Source organism: Pongo pygmaeus, chromosome 12, assembly GCF_028885625.2.
Source record: "Pongo pygmaeus isolate AG05252 chromosome 12, NHGRI_mPonPyg2-v2.0_pri, whole genome shotgun sequence".
Taxonomy (NCBI): Eukaryota; Metazoa; Chordata; class Mammalia; order Primates; family Hominidae; genus Pongo; species Pongo pygmaeus.
Genome location: NC_072385.2, coordinates 84657768 through 84680652, shown reverse-complemented (window position 1 = coordinate 84680652; position 22885 = coordinate 84657768). Strand labels below are relative to the sequence as shown.

Here is a 22885-nt window from a genome sequence, read left to right as displayed (position 1 = left end):
ACTGGGCACATTGACATTGGCTTCATCCACATTCTACATCTCTCTAGCTGTGCTGTGTTGGAATGCAGGATGAACTGGGTTGGAGTCTGACATTCCTGGCTTCAGTTCTTAATTCTATCAACTATGTAATCTCTGAGTTTCAAAGACCTCATCTGTAGATTGGGAAAAATGCATACCTCACTGTTTTGGAAGATTGGAAAGTACCTTGTGTGAACAGAATGCTTAGTTCAGAGTCTGCCATCTAGTAGATGATCAGTAAGCTCAGTGTCCCTGGGCCTTCTTCCCCAGTATAATTTCTTAATCCCATTTTGTAAGTTTGGGGAATTCAGTTAGCATTTCTGAACTTCAAGCTTCTTATCTGTAAAATGGAGCCACCAGTAAATATTTTACAGGTCTTTTGTAAGGCTAGTTAATTAATACAAAGTAAAAGAGCTTTCTGCATTATGATTTCTGTTACTCATGCCCGTATCATCCAGCAATACCTTAATACAACTAGCAGTGCTTGCATTTCTTCATTGCTTTTAACTTTCAAAATGTTCCCACACCCAGTTTCATCTTGCCCCTTCCTTCCTCTTCTCTCTTTACAATAACCTTTTGTTAAGAAATGAGGCAGTTATTTTTTTCTCCATTTTCCTTGAGGCCCAGTGTATTAGTCCCTTCTCATGCTGCTATGAAGAAATGCCTGAGATTGGGTAACTTATAAAAGAGAGAGGTTTAATTGACACACAGTTCCTCAGGGCTGGGGAGGCCTCGGGAAATTTATAGTCATGGAGAAAGGGGGAGCAAACACGCCTTCTTCACATGGTGGCAGCAAGAAGAAGTGCCAAGCAAAGGGTTTGAAAAGCCCATTATAATACCATCAGATATTGTGAGAACTCGCTCACTGTCACAAGAACAGCATGGGGGTAGCAGCCCCCATGATTCAACTACCTCCCATGAAGTCCCTCCCCAACATGTGGGGATTACAATTTGGATTACAAATCAAGATGATATTTGGGTGGGGACACAGAGCCAGACCATATCACCCCAGGAGGCCCTGTTACTTGCTTACAAGTTCTCACAGGCAGGGCCAGGGCTGGAACCTGGGTCTTTGGCTCTCCTGTAAAGAAAAGAGCTTATCCCTGATGTCTTGCTGAATGAATCTGTGTCTATGTGGCTCCCGTGGTTTGGTCATTGTCCAGAGAGACCATGATGGATGATCATTGTGAGGGAGGTTGCCTAGCTGCTTCCCTTGCAAGTCCCTCAAGCATGCCAGGCTTTCTCTTCTTAGCACTGCTATCTTTGAATTCCAAATGGGTGAGGGAAAAGCTCACTGCCTCTTGAACTAGATGTTATTTGTGGATTGTTTGCTGTGGGTGAGCTCGTGATTAAACCACAGCAGAACATTTTTGTGATGTCTGTTGAAGATGAAAATATTCTTTTGTGGAGCATTTGTCACTTCAGTGTTCACACTCTGTGACGCCCCAAGATATTTCTCTAAAAACAGCAGCTGCTCCCCTCTCTACCCAAACAAAAAGGTTCCAGCCACTCCAGCCCACATTCTCATGAAGGGCCACTGTGTGCAGACCCTGTATTCTGTGGGGTCAGCCACAGCCCTTGCTCTGGATTGAATGTGGAATCTAGTGGGGATCTAGTGGGGAAATCTCCAGCTACTTCATGGTTTCCCCATCCTGATCTGGCTGACTTGTGAGGCCCTGGATGCATTCTTCCTGCAGACTTGCCCTTGGGGAAGACAACGTCCTTCCCAGAAGGATAAATCAAGAGTTTGGGGGCAGCTGGGACAATTCAGCTAGAATATTCCTGTACCAGGATCTTATCGCCTAAGAACACATGTTATGAAAGATAAAGTAGAAGAGATGAACAAATAGATGGAAGCAAGGAAAAAGTGGGTCTCTCTTAGCAAGTATTTCAGAGTGGGGCGAGAGCCAGGTGCAAGCATCTGGATCACAGCCAGGTTTCTATAAAAGAAAAAATGAGTGATCCTCCCTCCCTGCACTGGGGATATAGTGATGGAGAAAACCTGGTCCCCCACCCCCACCCCCACCCCCACCCCCTGGAGTAGTGCAGAATCTGTCACTTGAGTGACACTCTCCCTTATCTCCATTTTCTGACTACCCTTGCTGCCCACTGCCCTGCCCTGCCTCCTCTGGCCCATCCCCATGGAGATGGGTAGCTCTAAATGTGTGGCCTGTCCCAGGGATAATTGCAAATCTAAAAGGGTCTGTAAGGACAAAGATACCTTTTAAACTTCCCAGTATAAGGCTTTAGTAGTGGAATAAGAGGCAACAGTTTATTTTCCATGGGGGTGGGGTATTTGCCTGATGTCTCTTCAGTTTCCACTGTCCACGCTGTCATTCTGTCTGTGCCCCAGGCAGGCCCTGCCAAGGATTTCTCCTTCCTAGGCCAGCTCTAATGGCTGCTGGGTGCTTTCTGCCTCTTAAATATCATTTCCACATCCAGTGCGTCTCAGGCTCTGCTGAGGTGGTGGTTCTCATTTGTCAGGGACTGGGGTGGCAGGGATACATCTATGACTGTCCTTTAGCTCTAGGAGCTGCACTTTAGCTGTACTTAATTTATGAGTAACTTACAGCTGATTTAAGCTTCTCACTGCTTCTGCAAGATCTCAGAATTTGAATCCTGGGGAAGAGGAGCTGGGAAGTGAAGTGGTCTGCAAGATGCCAAATGTTCTTATCTTGTGGAATCACTTCCTCTTTCCATACAGGGCCCCTCATGTGGGGCCTGAATATGATGAACTCAGGACAGGCAGTGACACTGGGAGCCCCAGATTCATGAAGATCACAGTTCAGAAACCAAGCACTTCAGGGCTAGAGTAGATCTTAGAGGATTTTCCATTTTCCCCATTTGACTAGCCTCTTGAAGCATATTTTGTTATTTTCAGTTGCAGATGAAGAAACTGAGACCTGAAGAGATTAGTACATCACTGGCTGATGAGGATGATATAGCAATAAGAAAAAAATCAGAGCTAAGCTTTACTAGGCTAATCTGAGACTTGCTTTTCACCTAATCCTCTCTAGACTTGTCCTTATATCTGATTTCTGGTGATGAAAGAGAGACAGGTCTTATTTCAAAATTAATGAGGTAAGGACGCAACTACCTTGTAAGAAGGCATATCCTATGAAAATAAAATTGCACTGAATCTGCAAATGGGTAGAGTAGATGGTCACCTATGTGCTATTTGAGTGGGTCCTGTAGAAATTTTCTCTCCCTCTTGGAAATCCCCCTCTCATGGAGTCCATCACTACCAACTCTTTGGTTTAGCATTACCTTTTTCACGTTCCTCTTTCAAAAATGCAAATTCTCCTCGAAAGGAGAATATCAGAATCTGAATATGTCGATACAAATTGATGGATCAAGTGATCTCTTTGCTGATGGAAAGGACTTGGGCTTCTTTCAGGAGAATGCATACTGAACAGGTTAGAGAAGAACAGGGAGGAAAGGTAAGCAGCATGAAAATGTCACCACCTTTACAATCAAGAGATGATCCTTGCCTCCCTGGAGATGACAGGCTTGGGCTGAAATCTCACCTTCAACATCAGTGTTCTGGAAGGAAAAGCTGGACACGTTTTCCTAGAGTTGACGATGGTAGGCAAAGTTGGCTCTGCCAGACAGATTACTGATAAAAAAAGCAATTGTAAATCTCGATTGTGCCCAAACATCCTTGTAGTCATGGCAACATCCTTAGATACTTGCAACACTGACAGCCGGGAGATGGCTAATAATTTCTTCACTATAATTACAGTCCTGTATAAGATGACTGGATTCTTGATGAGTGATATCTGCAGGATGACTCTGTGTGGGAAGTGCTTAGGAGGAGGTACTGGGGGAAGAGAGGCTTTTAGGGGTTACTGAAAGTGAGTGTGCAAAAAAACAAATCACTGCAACCACTTAGATGCATGTCTGACCCAGAGGTAAAACATATTCCAGTGATTCTGTTTTAGAAATGTGTCCCTATTGAACCATGCCTTTCTATCCCTCTAGGCGCCACCATTACTGTATCCCTGGATTATGGCAACTGCCCTGTGATGGTCAATATTGAGTGCCAACTTGAATGGATTGAAGGATGCAAAGTATTGATCTTGGGTGTGATTGTAAGGGTGTTACCAAAGGAGATGAACATTTGAGTCAGTGGGCTGGGAAAGGCAGACTCACCCTTAATCTGAGTGGGTACCATCTAATCAGCTGCCAGCATGGCCAGACTATAAAGCAGGCCGAAAAAACGTGAAAAGGTTAGACTGGCTTAGCCTCCCAGCCTACATCTTTCTCCCATGCTGGATACTTCCTGCCCTTGAACATTAGACTCCAAGTTCTTCAGCTTTGGGACTCAGACTGGCTTCCTTGCTCCTCAGGCCTGTTGTGGGACCTTGTGATCGTGTGAGTTAATACTACTTAATAAACTCCCCTTTATGTATACATCTAACCTATTAGTTCTGTCCCTCTAGAAAACTCTGACTAATACATGACCCTTAACAGGTCTCCCTATTGTGTAGTCTGTACTCTTCTACTGGTCAGCTTACAGTCCAAATCATTCTCATTATGTCACTCTGCTGCTCAAGAATATGTTATAACTTATTTTTTACTACTGTGTTAGGCCTAAACTTCTCTGCCTTAATTTTTCTCCCAATCTTACCCAACCCTATCCATCCAAATCTAGTCATACTCCTTCTCAGTACACACCTTCTTTTTAGTTGGGACTCAGTTTCTTTACATCCTTTATCATTTCCATGGCTATTTCATTCTATTCATTTACAGTACTCACTTCTTTCTTTCCCAGGAAATTTATTCTTCTTTTATGTCTCTCCAAATCATATTTATCACTCAAGTTCCAGCTATGTTACCTCCAAGAAGCCCACAACAAGCTTTCCATGACTAGTCTGGCCTAAGGCACAGGGTCAGTCTTCTCACTCACGATCAGTGCCACACAGCTCTACAGAGGTATTGCTATTTCCAGGGGTTAACATTTGATAGTCTTTTCTCCCCAAAGGACTGAGCTCCTTGAAGTGAGAGCTGTCCATTGATATCTCCTATATCTCACACAAGCCATCCCTTCCATCCTTTCTCAACCACGCTTTCTAAAGCATGACTCTCTACTTTTCCTGCTTTATTTTTCTTCATAGCACCATCACCACCTGACATTATCCAACATTGTTTGACAGGACAAATGAAGCCTCTGCCCTTATAGAGCTTACATTTTAGTTGGAGAGACTAATAGCTACAACAAAGCCTGGAGTGTACTATGACCTCAGTAATTGATTGTTGAATGATTGGCTGAGTGAATGAGTTCTTACTGATTGGCCAATTCACTTCAAAAAGGATGGAGGAGAAATGGGGAGCCACCAGGCCTTTCCACCATGCACATGGCTACCATAACTTCTAAAAATGAGCCCAAGTATGGCTCTTTTTCCACCATCATAGAGAAGTAAACATAGCTAAGCACCAAAAGTATAAGAATGATTCATTCTGTAGGGACATTGCATCCTCCTGTCAGAAGAGCCCTATAACCAAGTACTATAGACAAGTCAGCTTATATCTCCTGTAAAATGGCTGTGTGTCCCGCCTACCCTGTGGATTGTTGAGTTTCAAATGCAACAAAGGATGATAAGTGTTAAATTATAAATAAACATAAAAATGGGAAGCATTATTCAACCAGCTGTTTGTGTAAAAAACTGGAATTATTTTGAATGGGGATGGCAAGGGAGCTTATGGACCACTAGTGTTGAAAATAAACATAAAAGGCAGGGTTGAGAACTTTTAGAATTGTGCAGGATAATGTAGTTTTGCTTCTTGGAAGGACCTTTTTGGATATGTCAGGAGTTCTGTAAGAAGGCTCCTTTTGTCTTTTGAGAAACATGAATGATGTATTTCCATGATAGAATGCTGAGTGGTAGATGTTGTCCTAAAGAAGCAGTTAAAGAGGCCTTCGAAACCTTAGGAATAATGGAAAGGAAAAGAGACATCATCACTACCATCACCGCCATCATCATGAATATCATCAAATCAGAAACATTTATTGTGACTGGATAATATACCAGAAGTTTTACAATCAGTATCTCATTTAATCCTACACCAGTCTTAAAAGGTAGGAATTATTATAATTTTCTCTTTTCCTTTTTTTTTTAAGCAGAGGAGAGAGCTGAGGTACAAAGAGATGAAGTCTCTTGCATGGGCACCCTTAATGAGTAAATGGTAGGGTCAGGAATTTAATAAGAATGGATAACATTTGTTGTGAATTTTCTAAATGTTGATCATTTGTCTAAACATTTGTTTTAACTCAATGAACACAACTCGGTGATGCAGGCAATGTTAAGATTCCTACTTTTCTTTTTTTAAATTTATTATTATTATACTTTAAGTTTTAGGGTACATGTGCACAATGTGCAGGTTAGTTACATATGTATACATGTGCCATACTGCTGTGCTGCACCCACTAACTCGTCATTTAGCATTAGGTATATCTCCTAATGCTATCCCTCCCCACTCCTCCCACTCCACAACAGTCCCCAGAGTGTGAGGTTCCCCTTCCTGTGTCCATGTGTTCTCATTGTTCAATTCCCATCTATGAGTGAGAACATGCAGTATTTGGTTTTTTGTCCTTGCGATAGTTTACTGAGAATGATGATTTCCAATTTCATCCATGTCCCTACAAAGGACATGAACTCATCATTTTTTATGGCTGCATAGTATTCCATGGTGTATATATGCCACATTTTCTTAATCCAGTCTATCGTTGTTGGACATCTGGGTTGGTTCCAAGTCTTTGCTATTGTGAATAGTGCCGCAATAAACATACGCGTGCATGTGTCTTTATAGCAGCATGATTTATAGTCCTTTGGGTATATACCCAGTAATGGGTTGGCTGGGTCAAATGGTATTTCTAGTTCTAGATCCCTGAGGAATCGCTACACTGACTTCCACAATGGTTGAACTAGTTTACAGTCCCACCAACAGTGTAAAACTGTTCCTATTTCTCCACATCCTCTCCAGCACCTGTTGTTTCCTGAATTTTTAATGATTGCCATTCTAACTGGTGTGAGATGGTATCTCATTGTGGTTTTGATTTGCATTTCTCTGATGGCCAGTGATGATGAGCATTTTTTCACGTGTCTTTTGGCTGCATAAATGTCTTCTTTTGGGAAGTGTCTGTTCATGTCCTTTGCCCACTTTTTGGTGGGGTTGTTTGTTTTTTTCTTGTACATTTGTTTGAGTTCATTGTAGATTCCGGATATCAGCCCTTTGTCAGATGAGTAGGTTGCGAAAATTTTCCCCCATTTTGTAGGTTGCCTGTTCACTCTGATGGTCATTTGTTTTGCTGTGCAGAAGCTCTTTAGTTTAATGAGATCCCATTTGTAAATTTTGGCTTTTGTTGCCATTGCTTTTGGTGTTTTCGACATGAAGTCCTTGCCATGCCTATGTCCTGAATGGTAATGCCTAGGTTTTCTTCTAGGGTTTTTATGGGTTTAGGTCTAACATTTTAGGTCTTTAATCCATCTTGAATTAATTTTTGTATAAGGTGTAAGGAAGGGATCCAGTTTCAGCTTTCTACATATGGCTAGCCAGTTTTCCCAGCACCATTTATTAAATAGTGAATCCTCTCCCCATTGCTTGTTTTTCTCAAGTTCGTCAAAGATCAGATAGTTGTAGATATGTGGCGTTATTTCTGAGAGCTCTGTTCTGTTCCATTGATCTATATCTCTGTTTTGGTACCAGTACCATGCTGTTTTGGTTACTGTAGCCTTGTAGTATAGCTTGAAGTCAGGTAGCGTGATGCCTCCAGCTTTGTTCTTTTGGCTTAGGATTGACTTGGTGATGCGGGCTCTTTTTTGGTTCCATATGAACTTTAAAGTAGTTTTTTCCGAGATTCCTACTTTTCAGAAAGCAAAATTAAGCCAATTATACAAGCTTATGCAGCTAAAAAGGGAAGGAGCTGAGATCTGTGCCCAGACAGGTGGCACTGGATTCTTTGTGCTTCCTTGCTACTCTGAGCTGCCTCTTGACTCCTTGCCCTCTGTCCCTTTGCTATGCTACCTCCAAAAGCAGTTCAGCTTTTTTAACCAGTAAAGCTACTTTTAATACTCCTACCAAATTAAATTTAAGGGACAAACACAGAAAAGAGAGAGAGGGACTTAGCTGAGGGTTGGGAAAGAAACAGCCTGGATTGCTGAGGGGAGTCCCAGTGAAGAATCTCCTGGAATTGTTCCCACCTGAAGAAAGCAGATGTCATGGTAGCCATTAACAGGCATCATAAGGAGGTCTAACAGGCCCACATCTGAGTGGAAGATGGTTGTCGGTGGGGCATGGGGGTGGGGCTTACAGCACTGTGTGAAAGATTTGCTAAAATGGAATTATGGTTTATTGAGCAGCAAAGAGAAACATCCAGCTGCCTGAGAATTACTTTGACATGATGCAAAGGCAAGAAAATATTGTGTAAACCTTATTTACAGATCAATAGATAATCTTTCACACACAGAAGGTCAGCTCCAGGAAGGCAGAGCAGTAAAGAAAGAAATATTGCCTGTAAACACAATATTGACTTAAAAAAAATCCACCCAGATGAATCCTTTGATGCATATTCTTCAAGTTAAGAACATTTCTTTATTCATGAGTTTTTTTTCCTAACCACTTAAGGTTCCTCAGTGAAACATGAAGGCATTGATGAAGAGCACTGATTTCTAGTTGTCTTGAATTCTGTGCCATCAAATGAGCAGCATGAAATGGCATCAACAGGGAGAACTTCAGAACAACATTTTTAAGTATGCGTGTGCAGCAATTAGGACATTCAAGTCAAATAGCAACTCACCCCTACCCCTTGTAATCTCCTGCTTCAGTGGCTGTGATGATTAATATTTATCCCGGCTTAAGAAAAAAACAAAATGAAACAAAACAACAACTCAATCCTACTGGTCCCCACTGAATACCTTCACCCATTTTGCGTTTTTTCTTTGTCTTGAAGCATGTAGTGCATCATCCCAAAGAATATCTGAAATAGTTGCCATCTACCTCTACCTGGCTGCTGGATCACAAAGCTGTTAGGACTCCTGCTCAGATGAAAATAAGCATGGAAGATATGCTATGGACTGAATTGTGTCCTCTCAAAACTCAATTGTTAAAACTCTAATCCCTACTGTAACTATATTTGGAAATAGAACTTCTGGTAGGTAATTAAGGTTAAATGAGGTCATAAGTGTAGGGCCCTAAACCTGTTAGGATTATTGTCATCATATAAGATAAGACACCAGAAACTCATTCTTGCTCGCTCAAGTCTCTCTTTCTCCTTTCTCTCCACCTCTCTCTCCCTCTCTCTCTCTTCCTCTATCTTCCCCCGCCAACCCCTACTTTCTCACTCTCACTCTTGGTACTATTTGAGGACACAGGGAGAAGGCAGCTGTCTGCAAGCCAGGAACCAAATTGGCCAGTACCTCTTGGACTTCCCAGCCTCTAGAACTGTCAGAAATAAATTTCTGTTGTTTAATTTATTTAGCGTATGGTATTTTGTTATGGTAGCCCAAGCTAACTAGTGTGAAGGGGAAGCTTAATTAGGTTTTGTTTCCCTGACAAAATGTTTCAGATTTAGAGGACCACCTATGAGTTTAGGTGATCCCTCTTAGCAGTTTGGAAAATATTTCAAAGAGCTAGAGTCTTAGCCCTGAATATATATATATATATATATATATATATATACACACACATAGCTATGTATATATATATATACATAGCTGTATATATATATATATATACATAGCTGGGAAAAGTCCACCCTGGGCAATAAGTCAAAGCCTTAAGATAGACAACTCTTAATTTCAACTCCCTAATGGGAGATCTACATAGCAGTGGATGTGCAAACATTTTGTACAGTGTAGAATTGTATAACTGCAATGAATTGAACGTTTGTGTCCTCCCCAAATTTATATGTTGGAACCTAACCCTCAATGTGATGATATTTAAGGGTGGAGCCTCTGGAAGGTGATTAGAGTTAGATAAGATCATCAGGTCAAGACCCTCACAATAGGATGAATGCCCTTACAAAAAGGAAGAGACATGGGATCTCTCTTTCTCTCTGTGTATATGCACCAAGGTAAGGCCATGTGCATATACATTGTAAGGATACAATGGGAAGATGGCTGTCTGTAAACCAGGAAGAGGGCCCTTACCAAGAACTGGCCAGCTGGCATTCTGATCTTGGGCTTCTAGCCTCCAGGACCATGAGAAACAAATGTTTATTGTTTAAGCTACACAAGCTACAGTAGTCTGTTAGAGCAGCCCAAACTGGCTAAGAAAATGATATGTTATTTTTCAGAGCAATCAAGGAGAATTCCTCGACAGTGACATAATCCCTTCCAAATCCTTTCTTGTGCTTTTCTTTCCTTAGAGAGCAGGTTTAAAATGCCCTGAGAACAATAATCTTCTCTCAGAAAAAGATGTGGCTGGAATTGGTCACCTCCAGCTTTGTGTGAACTTGATACAGGACTGAGGACTACTCAACACCCCAAAGTGAGACAGAGAGATACAAAGAGGAGGATGGACTTAGTGGCAGATGGCACAGATTTCAGCCTTTTTCAGAGGCAAAGGCATAGCTCTATTTCCTCTGTTCTCCCTCTCTCCCTTCCTCTGTCTGGAGCTGTGCTTTCCATGCCCACATCCTTACAAGTTCAAGTATCTCCCCTTCCCTCATCTCCTAAGGGAAGGGCCAAGGGGGTCCTCATTAATAAGAACAAATGGTGCTGGCTGCAAGATGTGGGCCAATAATGAGGTCAAATTCTGAATCCTTTGGTTTCAAATTTTGCAATGATTCCTCATTTCTCATTTACCTGTTTCCAATTCACCATTCTCAGATATGCTATTATTATCATGGGCTAGGGATATCTGTGTGAAGAGCTGGTTTTCTTCTTGGGTTTGTCCTTGGCAGGAGTGCTTTGCATTAGCCATATGTGGTAGTTTATGAATGAAAGTGTCGCTGGGGATGCCTCTCCATGTCCTAGAGAGCATTTGTTCTGTCACTGAAGGCTCTGTGATGCCCATATTCCACTTTGGCATTTTCTAAAACAAAGGAATAGAAGGATCTGGAAGGGAGAGATGGAGTTGGGAGAAAGGAAGAAAGAATGAAGGAAACTAACTGGGTAACAGGCACTAATAATTTTATATTTCTATAGTTCTGTATAGTTTTTATATAAAAACAATTTGCAAAGTTTTTTTTATTAAAGGCATAATCTTATTTGGTTTTTACAGCCACTCTATAGATAAGCAAACTGAGGTTTAGAGAAAGTAATTAACCAGCTAGCTAATAAATATCAATGTTCTATTTGGATTCCAGTCCTTCTGAATTCATAGTTTTTCATATATAGTTTCTTTTCCATTCTGTTCATTTAAATGCAAAGGCATGCTCCACCTTCCTCTTTTTGAACCCTTGCCAAGCATTTGTGGGTAAAAGCTGAAGGTCTTAATCAGCAGCATAATTATTCGACAACTTACTAGAATTTTCCTGAGGATGGGCTGGTAGACCTTGAGTATTTGACCAGAAATAATTATTCTACAAATACATTTATTAATGTTGTTGAGCACTTTGTATTTGACAAAACATTTTCATATCTAAATCTTGTTTCATATCTAAATCTTTTTTTGTTTTGTTTTGTTTTTTTCTGGTCACCTGATGTTTTTTTATTTGTATTTCAAATGGACTTTGAAATAATTTTAAATTTACAAAAGACTTGCAAAAAGAGTACAGAGTTCTTGCATACCTCTTACCCAGGTTCCCCTAGAGTTAAAAATGTACATTGCCATGGTACATTTATCAAAATAAAGACATTTATACTGGTATGATAATGTAAACTAAACTCAACAGTTGGTTTACTGTTATCTTTTTTTCTTTTTTTTTTTCTTTCTTTTTTTTTTTCTTTTATTATTATTATTATACTTTAGGTTTTATGGTACATGTGCGCAATGTGCAGGTAAGTTACATATGTATACATGTGCCATGCTGGTGCGCTGCACCCACCAACTCGTCATCTAGCATTAGGTATATCTCCCAATGCTATCCCTCCCCCCTCCCCCCACCCCACAACAGTCCCCAAAGTGTGATGTTCCTCTTCCTGTGTCCATGTGTTCTCATTGTTCAATTCCCACCTATGAGTGAGAATATGCGGTGTTTGGTTTTTTGTTCTTGCGATAGTTTACTGAGAATGATGATTTCCAATTTCATCCATGTCCCTACAAAGGACATGAACTCATCATTTTTTATGGCTGCATAGTATTCCATGGTGTATATGTGCCACATTTTCTTAATCCAGTCTATCATTGTTGGACATTTGGGTTGGTTCCAAGTCTTTGCTATTGTGAACAATGCGGCAGTAAACATACGTGTGCATGTGTCTTTATAGCAGCATGATTTATAGTCCTTTGGGTATATACCCAGTAATGGGATGGCTGGGTCGAATGGAATTTCTAGTTCTAGATCCCTGAGGAATTGCCACACTGACTTCCACAAGGGTTGAACTAGTTTACAGTCCCACCAACAGTGTAAAAGTGTTCCTATTTCTCCACATCCTCTCCAGCACCTGTTGTTTCCTGACTTTTTAATGATTGCCATTCTAACTGGTGTGAGATGGTATCTCATTGTGGTTTTGATTTGCATTTCTCTGATGGCCAGTGATGGTGAGCATTTTTTCATGTGTTTTTTGGCTGCATAAATGTCTTCTTTTGAGAAGTGTCTGTTCATGTCCTTCGCCCACTTTTTGATGGGGTTGTTTGTTTTTTTCTTGTAAATTTGTTGGAGTTCATTGTAGATTCTGGATATTAGCCCTTTGTCAGATGAGTAGGTTGCGAAAATTTTCTCCCATTTTGTAGGTTGCCTGTTCACTCTGATGGTAGTTTCCTTTGCTGTGCAGAAGCTCTTGAGTTTAATTAGATCCCATTTGTCAATTTTGGCTTTTGTTGCCATTGCTTTTGGTGTTTTAGACATGAAGTCCTTGCCCATGCCTATGTCCTGAATGGTAATGCCTAGGTTTTCTTCTAGGGTTTTTATGGTTTTAGGTCTAACGTTTAAGTCTTTAATCCATCTTGAATTGATTTTTGTATAAGGTGTAAGGAAGGGATCCAGTTTCAGCTTTCTACATACGGCTAGCCAGTTTTCCCAGCACCATTTATTGAATAGGGAATCCTTTCCCCATTTCTTGTTTTTGTCAGCTTTGTCAAAGATCAGATAGTTGTAGATATGTGGCATTATTTCTGACGGCTCTGTTCTGTTCCATTGATCTATATCTCTGTTTTGGTACCAGTACCATGCTGTTTTGGTTACTGTAGCCTTGTAGTATAGTTTGAAGTCAGGTAGTGTGATGCCTCCAGCTTTGTTCTTTTGGCTTAGGATTGACTTGGCGATGCGGGCTCTTTTTTGGTTCCATATGAACTTTAAAGTAGTTTTTTCCAGTTCTGTGAAGAAAGTCATTGGTAACTTGATGGGGATGGCATTGAATCTGTAAATTACCTTGGGAAGGATGGCCATTTTCATGATATTGATTCTTCCTACCCATGAGCATGGAATGTTCTTCCATTTGTTTGTATCCTCTTTTATTTCCTTGAGCAGTGGTTTGTAGTTCTCCTTGAAGAGGTCTTTCACATCCCTTGTAAGTTGGATTCCTAGGTATTTTATTCTCTTTGAAGCAATTGTGAATGGGAGTTCACTCATGATTTGGCTCTCTGTTTGTCTGTTATTGATGTATAAGAATGCTTGTGATTTTTGCACATTGATTTTGTATCCTGAGACTTTGCTGAAGTTGCTTATCAGCTTAAGGAGATTTTGGGCTGAGACAATGGGGTTTTCTAGATATACTATCATGTCATCTGCAGACAGGGACAATTTGACTTCCTCTTTTCCTAATTGAATACCCTTTATTTCCTTCTCCTGCCTAATTGCCCTGGCCAGAACTTCCAACACTATGTTGAATAGAAGTGGTGAGAGAGGGCATCCCTGTCTTGTGCCAGTTTTCAAAGGGAATGCTTCCAGTTTTTGCCCATTCAGTATGATATTGGCTGTGGGTTTGTCATAGATAGCTCTTATTATTTTGAGATACGTCCCATCAATTCCTAATTTATTGAGAGTTTTTAGCATGAAGGGTTGTTGAATTTTGTCAAAGGCCTTTTCTGCATCTATTGAGATAATCATGTGGTTTTTGTCTTTCGTTCTGTTTATATGCTGGATTACATTTATTGATTTGCGTATATTGAACCAGCCTTGCATCCCAGGGATGAAGCCCACTTGATCATGGTGGATAAGCTTTTTGATGTGCTGCTGGATTCTGTTTGCCAGTATTTTATTGAGGATTTTTGCATCAATGTTCATCAAGGATATTGGTCTAAAATTCTCTTTTTTTGTTGTGTCTCTGCCCAGCTTTGGTATCAGGATGATGCTGGCCTCATAAAATGAGTTAGGGAGGATTCCCTCTTTTTCTATTGATTGGAATAGTTTCAGAAGGAATGGTACCAGCTCCTCCTTGTACCTCTGGTAGAATTCGGCTGTGAACCCATCTGGTCCTGGACTTTTTTTGGTTGGTAAGCTATTGATTATTGCCACAATTTCAGCTCCTGTTATTGGTCTATTCAGAGATTCAACTTCTTCTTGGTTTAGTCTTGGGAGGGTGTATGTGTTGAGGAATTTATCCATTTCTTCTAGATTTTCTAGTTTATTTGCATAGAGGTGTTTGTAATATTCTCTGATGGTAGTTTGTATTTCTGTGGGATCGGTGGTGATATCCCCTTTATCATTTTTTATTGCATCTATTTGATTCTTCTCTCTTTTTTTCTTTATTAATCTTGCTAGCGGTCTATCAATTTTGTTGATCCTTTCAAAAAACCAGCTCCTGGATTCATTTATTTTTTGAAGGGTTTTTTGTGTCTCTATTTCCTTCAGTTCTGCTCTGATTTTAGTTATTTCTTGCCTTCTGCTAGCTTTTGAATGTGTTTGCTCTTGCTTTTCTAGTTCTTTTAATTGTGATGTTAGGGTGTCAATTTTGGATCTTTCCTGCTTTCTCTTGTGGGCATTTAGTGCTATCAATTTCCCTCTACACACTGCTTTGAATGCATCCCAGAGATTCTGGTATGTTGTGTCTTGGTTCTCATTGGTTTCAAAGAACATCTTTATTTCTGCCTTCATTTCGTTATGTACCCAGTAGTCATTCAGGAGCAGGTTGTTCAGTTTCCATGTAGTTGAGCGGTTTTGAGTGGGATTCTTAATCCTGAGTTCTAGCTTGATTGCACTGTGATCTGAGAGACAGTTTGTTACAATTTCTGTTCTTTTACATTTATTGAGGAGAGCTTTACTTCCAAGTATATGGTCAATTTTGGAATAGGTGTGGTGTGGTGCTGAAAAAAATGTATATTCTGTTGATTTGGGGTGGAGAGTTCTGTAGATGTCTATTAGGTCTGCTTGGTGCAGAGCTGAGTTCAATTCCTGGGTATCCTTGTTGACTTTCTGTCTCGTTGATCTGTCTAATGTTGACAGTGGGGTGTTAAAGTCTCCCATTATTAATGTGTGGGAGTCTAAGTCTCTTTGTAGGTCACTCAGGACTTGCTTTATGAATCTGGGTGCTCCTGTATTGGGTGCATATATATTTAGGATAGTTAGCTCTTCTTGTTGAATTAATCCCTTTACCATTATGTAATGGCCTTCTTTGTCTCTTTTGATCTTTGTTGGTTTAAAGTCTGTTTTATCAGAGACTAGGATTGCAACCCCTGCCTTTTTTTGTTTTCCATTTGCTTGGTAGATCTTCCTCCATCCTTTTATTTTGAGCCTATGTGTGTCTCTGCATGTGAGATGGGTTTCCTGAATACAGCACACTGATGGGTCTTGAGTCTTTATCCAATTTGCCAGTCTGTGTCTTTTAATTGGAGCATTTAGTCCATTTACATTTAAAGTTAATATTGTTATGTGTGAATTTGATCCTGTCATTATGATGTTAGCTGGATATTTTGCTCATTAGTTGATGCAGTCTCTTCCTAGTCTCGATGGTCTTTACATTTCGGTATGATTTTGCAGTGGCTGGTACCGGTTGTGCCTTTCCATGTTTAGTGCTTCCTTCAGGAGCTCTTTTAGGGCAGGCCTGGTGGTGACAAAATCTCTCAGCATTTGCTTGTCTGTAAAGTATTTTATTTCTCCTTCACTTATGAAGCTTAGTTTGGCAGGATATGAAATTCTGGGTTGAAAATTCTTTTCTTTAAGAATGTTGAATATTGGCCCCCCCTCTCTTCTGGCTTGTAGGGTTTCTGCCGAGAGATCTGCTGTTAGTCTGATGGGCTTCCCTTTGATGGTAACCCGACCTTTCTCTCTGGCTGCCCTTAACATTTTTTCCTTCATTTCAACTTTGGTGAATCTGACAATTATGTGTCTTGGAGTTGCTCTTCTCGAGGAGTATCTTTGTGGCGTTCTCTGTATTTCCTGAATCTGAATGTTGGCCTGCCTTGCTAGATTGGGGAAGTTCTCCTGGATAATATCCTGCAGAGTGTTTTCCAACTTGTTTCCATTCTCCCCGTCACTTTCAGGTATACCAATCAGACGTAGATTTGGTCTTTTCACATAGTCCCACATTTCTTGGAGGCTTTGCTCGTTTCTTTTTATTCTTTTTTCTCTAAACTTCCCTTCTCGCTTCATTTCATTCATTTCATCTTCCAGGGCTGATACCCTTTCTTCCATTTGATCGCATCGGCTCCTGAGGCTTCTGCATTCTTCACGTAGTTCTCGAGCCTTGGTTTTCAGCTCCATCAGCTCCTTTAAGCACTTCTCTGTATTGGTTATTCTAGTTATACATTCTTCTACATTTTTTTCAAAGTTTTCAACTTCTTTGCCTTTGGTTTGAATATCCTCCCGTAGCTCGGAGTAATTTGATCGTCTGAAGCCTTCTTCTCTCAGCTCGTCAAAGTCATTCTCCGTCCAGCTTTGTTCCGTTGCTGGTGAGGAACTGCGTTCCTTTGGAGGAGGAGAGGTACTCTGGTTTTTAGAGTTTCCAGTTTTTCTGCTCTGTTTTTTCCCCATCTTTGTGGTTTTATCTACTTTTGGTCTTTTGATGATGGTGATGTACAGATGGGTTTTTGGTGTGGATGTCCTTTCTGTTAGTTTTCCTTCTAACAGACAGAACCCTCAGCTGCAGGTCTGTTGGAGTACCTGGCCGGCCGTGTGAGGTGTCAGTCTGCCCCTGCTGGGGGGTGCCTCCCAGTTAGGCTGTTCGGGGGTCAGGGGTCAGGGACCCACTTGAGGAGGCAGTCAGCCCGTTCTCAGATCTCCAGCTGTGTGCTGGGAGAACCACTGCTCTCCTCACAGCTGTCAGACAGGGACATTTAAGTCTGCAGAGGTTACTGCTGTCTTTTTGTTTGTCTGTGCCCTGCCCCCAGAGGTGGAGCCTACAGAGGCAGGCAGGCCTCCTTGAGCTGTGGTGGGCTCCACCCAGTTCAAGCTTCCCGGCTGCTTTGTTTACCTAAGCGAGCCTGGGCAATGGCGGGCGCCCCTCCCCCAGCCTCGCTGCCGACTTGCTGTTTGATCTCAGACTGCTGTGCTAGCAATCAGCGAGACTCCATGGGCGTAGGACCCTCTGAGCCAGGTGCAGGCTATAATCTCCTGGTGCACCGTTTCCTAAGCCCGTCGGAAAAGCACAGTATTCGGGTGGGAGTGGCCCGATTTTCCAGGTGCCATCTGCCACCCCTGGAAAGGGAACTCCCTGACCCCTTGTGCTTCCCGAGTGAGGCAATGCCTCGCCCCTGCTTCGGCTGGCGCACGGTGCACTCACCCACTGACCTGCGCCCACTGTCTGGCACTCCCTAGTGAGATGAACACGGTACCTCAGATGGAAATGCAGAAATCACCCGTCTTCTGCGTGGCTCGCGCTGGGAGCTGTAGACCGGAGCTGTTCCTATTCGGCCATCTTGGCTCCTCCCTCTCATATCTAAATCTTGTGCATCTCTCAGAAGTCCAGTGATTGGCCCAAGATTTCTCAACTATTGAATGATGGAGTCAGGATGAAGCCCTAGATTTTCTGATTCTGAGGTTCACACTTTTTCTGTTGTCACATATTTCCTCTACTGCTATGTGCCTAGGCATGTTAGCATCTGCAGAGAGCATAGCAAAGATTCTGTCCCTAAGGAACATGATCAACTTAGAGATCAAGACTCCCAAGCCTGAAAGTAGAAGAGCTCATAACCCTAACCTCTAAGCAGGACTGGCTACGTAATTTGTGGGATGCAGTGTAAATGAAAATGCAGAGCCTCTTGTTTAAGCATTTCAAGATGGTAACAGCAGAGAATGAAACCCAGCAGTCCTCTGAGTGTGGGGGCCCTCCTGAGCACAAAGGCCTATACAACTGCACTTGTGTGCCCATGAAGCCAGCCTACCTCTGACAGTAACTTAGAAGCAGATGACCTTGTTTCTTTTTCAGACCCTTTCTGGGGTACCTGTCAGAGAGCAGAAGTTCCAGGTCATATGGACTGTCTTCTATTAAGTCTTTTATTACCTCAGTTCTCATTCAGAGAGCTAAGGCACATGATGGCCCAGTGTTTCTTATTATACCTGTTAAGTCCAGTTCTTATGAATGAAAATTTAGGCACAGAATCATATTAATAGCTAATATTTACTGAGCATCTACTATCAGAGGAGCAGTACAAAAATGTTTAAATACTTTAAACTGATTGCAAAAGTGGCTTCAAAAAGTGGCTTCAATTCTGTATCCTTCCCTATCTCTTGTGTTGTGGCTTTGCAGCTTTTCCCATCAAGAAGTAGCATCTTCACCTTTTGAATCTGGATGATTCAGTGAATTGTTTTGGTTAATAGAATGCATCAGAAGAGATAGTGTGCTAGTTCAGGATCTTGGCCTTAAGATGCTTGCAATCTTCAGCTGTCTCTCTTAGAACCCTGGGATTACCATGAAAACAAGCCTACTGTGCCACCCTGCTAGAAATGAGTGCCTCTTAGAGGAGGGCTGAATCATCCCAATTGAGGCCATCCAGAGTGACCAACCTCCAGTTGACCTGCCAATTAACAATAGATGTATGAATGAACTTAGCTGAGGTCAGGCTGACCGAGTCCAGATCAGCAGAACCATTCCACTGATCAACTCACGGACAGATAAAAAATGACAAGTAGTTGTTGCTTTAAGCCTCTATCTTTGGGTAGTGGTTGGTTGGTTATGTATGATTATGATGCTAATAGATAACAGATATGCAAGGATTATTATTTCCATTCTCTTGATGAGGAAACAATATGCGAGGTTAAGTCCATACCTATGATCAGTAGCTGGTAAATGAACCCAGAAAGTTTAACTCCAGAGACCAAATTCTTATCTGTTATTTTGTGGGGTCCCATTATAACACTCATGGCTCTGTCAAGCCCTCAGCTAATCTGAAAGCCATTTGAGTGGAGGAAGCAGTGCTTTTGCTGATAGGGGCAGGCCCAAAGCATACAGCTGAAACACTAGGAATCTCTGCTGATAAAATACCATGTGTGTTATTAACCAAAACATACAAAATAAACAAAATAAAATGCTGTAATTTATCAAGGGAAAAATGCATATATGCAGAACAAGAGAGACAATGGCTTTGAAGTCAAGGTCACAAGCTAAATGCTAGCAGAAATTTTGGCTGCATCTCATTAACACTAAATTATGACTGAGTTCTGTAAGAGGTCCATGTGACCATCCCATTAATGCAAATGGCATTTCTTATGTCTGTTTTTGCAAATGAAAACAAGATACAATTATGTTAGTAGAATTTGCTCATTAAACTAAAATCCATCACCAAGTATCTCTCCACCTCCACTTCTTCCCCCTACCACCATCCTTGATCAAAAGTAATTGCTCCCCAGAGTATCAAGTGGGCCTTTTAGTAAAATAGGCTTGCACTATTTAATCATAGTGGGGGTACCAAACTACATGAGTTCTTACAGATATTGAAGGTTGGGAAGGTTCTGGAAGGCCTCAGGGTTGATGTAGAGCAGGTTGTTGGCCTTTTCAATTCTTCTGTAAAAGAAGAAAAAACATGCTAGTGATCTTGATGGTAAGGAATGCTGCAGTATTTTTCACATTTTACCGAGTACATAATAAATCATTCATCCCATCCACTCATCCACCCATCTATTCATCCATCCATCCATCTATCCATCCATCATTTCAATAAATATTGAGGGAGCATGCAGTGCCTTTTATTACACTAAGCTGTGCAAACTAAATATTAACCCTGTCTCCCTGCTGTTTCATTCTCATTACCTGGGCCCTGTCCACTGGAGGCAAACAGAGCTTTGGCTGGGTGAGTTCTCGTCACCCTGAGCAGAGCTGCATCTTTAACCAGTAAGAATCTCCCAGGGTTGGAGGAGGCTAAGAGGTTAGGAATGAGACTAATATGGCGAAATGAGTGTTTGTCTGGTCGAGAGGCAAGAGAAAAAGCAATGAAAGTAATGAAAAAGAGCTATGAAAAATGGAAAAGAGGTGAAAAGAAGATAAGGAAGGAAAAAGTGAGGGGCAAAAAGATATTGGAGGAAAAGAGAGTGAAATGGCAAAGAAAAAGAAAGTTGGGAGAAAAACAATCGATATCTTTTTGCTTTTAAGCATGAAATCCAAGCATACAGTAGCTGGGAATGGCCATTGATTCCCTTTATGTAGTAGACTGAGGCTGCTCACTCAGAGCTCATGGAAAGGGGTGACTTCTGCCCTATGTTGGCTTGTGCTGTGTCTTGATCAACAGTCTGGAAATGAGCATGTTCACATTTGGATTCCAACACAAAGAGCCTGCCCTTTCCTTGTCTTGCTGGATCAATGTGTATTTGTAGAGATACTCTCTGTTAATTACTTCCTCCCTGTTTCATTAGCTTTTATGTTGCTATAACCTGTAGCTACCCAGATCTAAGTACCAGGCAATTAATCATTTTAAGTACAGTCAGTGCTACATGGAGGTGAGCACCTCTTCGTGCAAGGAAGAGATGAAAGACCCAAACCACTACCTTCACTGTCCATTGAAATGTATCAAGGGATGCCTGCTTGACCTTGCCCAGAGGGCTGGCTGCCCTTTGGTTCATTTCTCTGATAATGTCTGTGGGTTCTTCCCAACTAGACCAAGCAGAAAGAGAAGAAAGGAAGAAGCATGAAAGTAATGGGGAGAGGGAGGGTGAACATCAGTTGCAGAGTGCAGAGGCAATGAGGAAAAATGAAGGTAGGAGGCAGAGTGGGTAGAAGGAAGTAAAAGGGAGAGGGGGATTGCCAAATGAACAGACTAAAGAAATTCACACACACGTGCATGCACACACACACACCTGTGTGTGTGTGTGTGTATTTGTTCCCTACTGATATTTAGCAAATGCTAAAAACAAATTCATCCTTGTTAAAAAGATACAAAAGAGTCAAAAGATTAATGTTCAAGTTCTTATTTGCGTGTGGATTTGGACAGATGACCTTAGATAAGCCTTACAACTTCTCCGTGCCTTTCCTTCTTCATCTGTAAAATTAGGAGGTAGTTCACTGGCTTTCTTACATGTGTTCCATGGGGATTTTGTGAGATGGTAATCAACAATCTCTAAAGAAAACTTTGCAGTGACATTAGCTGACAAACACACAATATCCTTCTTGGAGATTCTAAATGTGTATTAGCATATTATAGACTCTGAAAAGTCTTCCTATAAGAAGGAAACCTATCTAATTTTATTTACCTAATATTTGCTAGTCTTATTTGACCATAAATCTTTTCCTTTTTAAAAAATACCTAATAATTCCCTGAGTTTTTAGTGATACACAGAATATACTTTGAAAAATTGTTGACTAGTCTCTAAAGTCTCTTCTGGCTTTGACATTCTATGATTCTATGAAATAATTTATAGTAATAATAAACTGGGATGAAACAGAAGTGGATCTGTGTGAGCAGCGCTATTATGTAAAACTGGAACATCAATAAGAGAAAGTAAATTTGGCTGGAGTAGTAGAGGAACCAAGGATCATTATAACATACACACTCTAGGCCAGTTAATATGCTAGATTTAATTGACATTTATCTCCTTTATTCATCAGGGTAATCCTATGACATATGTAATTTTATTATTCCAGTTTTACGGATGAGAAAACCAAGTCTCAGATAGTTATCTGTCTTGGCCAAGGTTTCATGGTGAATATATGGCATAGGCCAGTAGTCAGACCAGGACTAATCAACTTCAACTACATTATGTGGGACTTATTTTGGGCTTTGACTGGAATAACTTTGAATGGAAGGATGACATAGAGGTGCTTGCACATAGTCACTGGGCAAAGTTCTTGGGTCTATGATGCAAAAAATGTTGACAGGCAGGCAACAGGATGAGACTAGGCTCTGAGCTTGTGCCTAGGTCACCAGATAGAGACATATTACAGTGCCTTTTAGGCTGATTTTGACATCTTATAATGACAATCTAGGGATCTGAGGCCATGGCAGAGCCAGGGCCTCCCAGGAATATAGAAGAACTTTAAGGGTTTTTTCAAGAATGGCCATGAGCAAATCCCCCAAGCTTCTTCCTTACATTTCATGTAATTTGGGAAGGTTGGAGAACACATCTGCCTCTATCACCTCCAAGACATCATTCTGAGAGATCTCTCTGTGGAGAAAAAAATATATAAGTCAAGCCAGTTCAGTTACACTCCTTGAATATTTTTAGGGCTCAGCATAGAGCCTTGTGTCTGGGAGGATTCATGAGACACACAAAACTCCTTTCCTGCCATTAAAGAAGTCAGCTGTAGTAATGAGACAAAACGAACATACTAGAGGCTAACACTTACAAAACAAGAGGAGAAAAAGTCGAAGGCTGTGGCTCACCTTGGAGATTATCCAGTCTATGGATGTAGAAAGTGAGGTCCAGGAAGGAAGAGATTTGCTTAAAGATATTTAGGGA

At 41.2% G+C, this 22885-nt stretch overlaps 1 protein-coding gene across 1 annotated transcript in view; it reads right to left on the bottom strand.

Annotated features, from left to right (window-relative positions):
* Positions 1-22885, bottom strand: part of FSHR (follicle stimulating hormone receptor) — a 202359-nt gene that overhangs the window by 42125 nt on the left and 137349 nt on the right. Inside the window, exons 3-4 of the mRNA XM_054476352.2 lie at positions 22517-22591; positions 19926-20000 (exon numbers count right to left, since the gene is read on the bottom strand). Of these exons, the coding sequence (XP_054332327.1) occupies positions 19926-20000; positions 22517-22591 (150 nt within the window). The remainder of the gene's footprint in view (positions 1-19925; positions 20001-22516; positions 22592-22885) is intronic.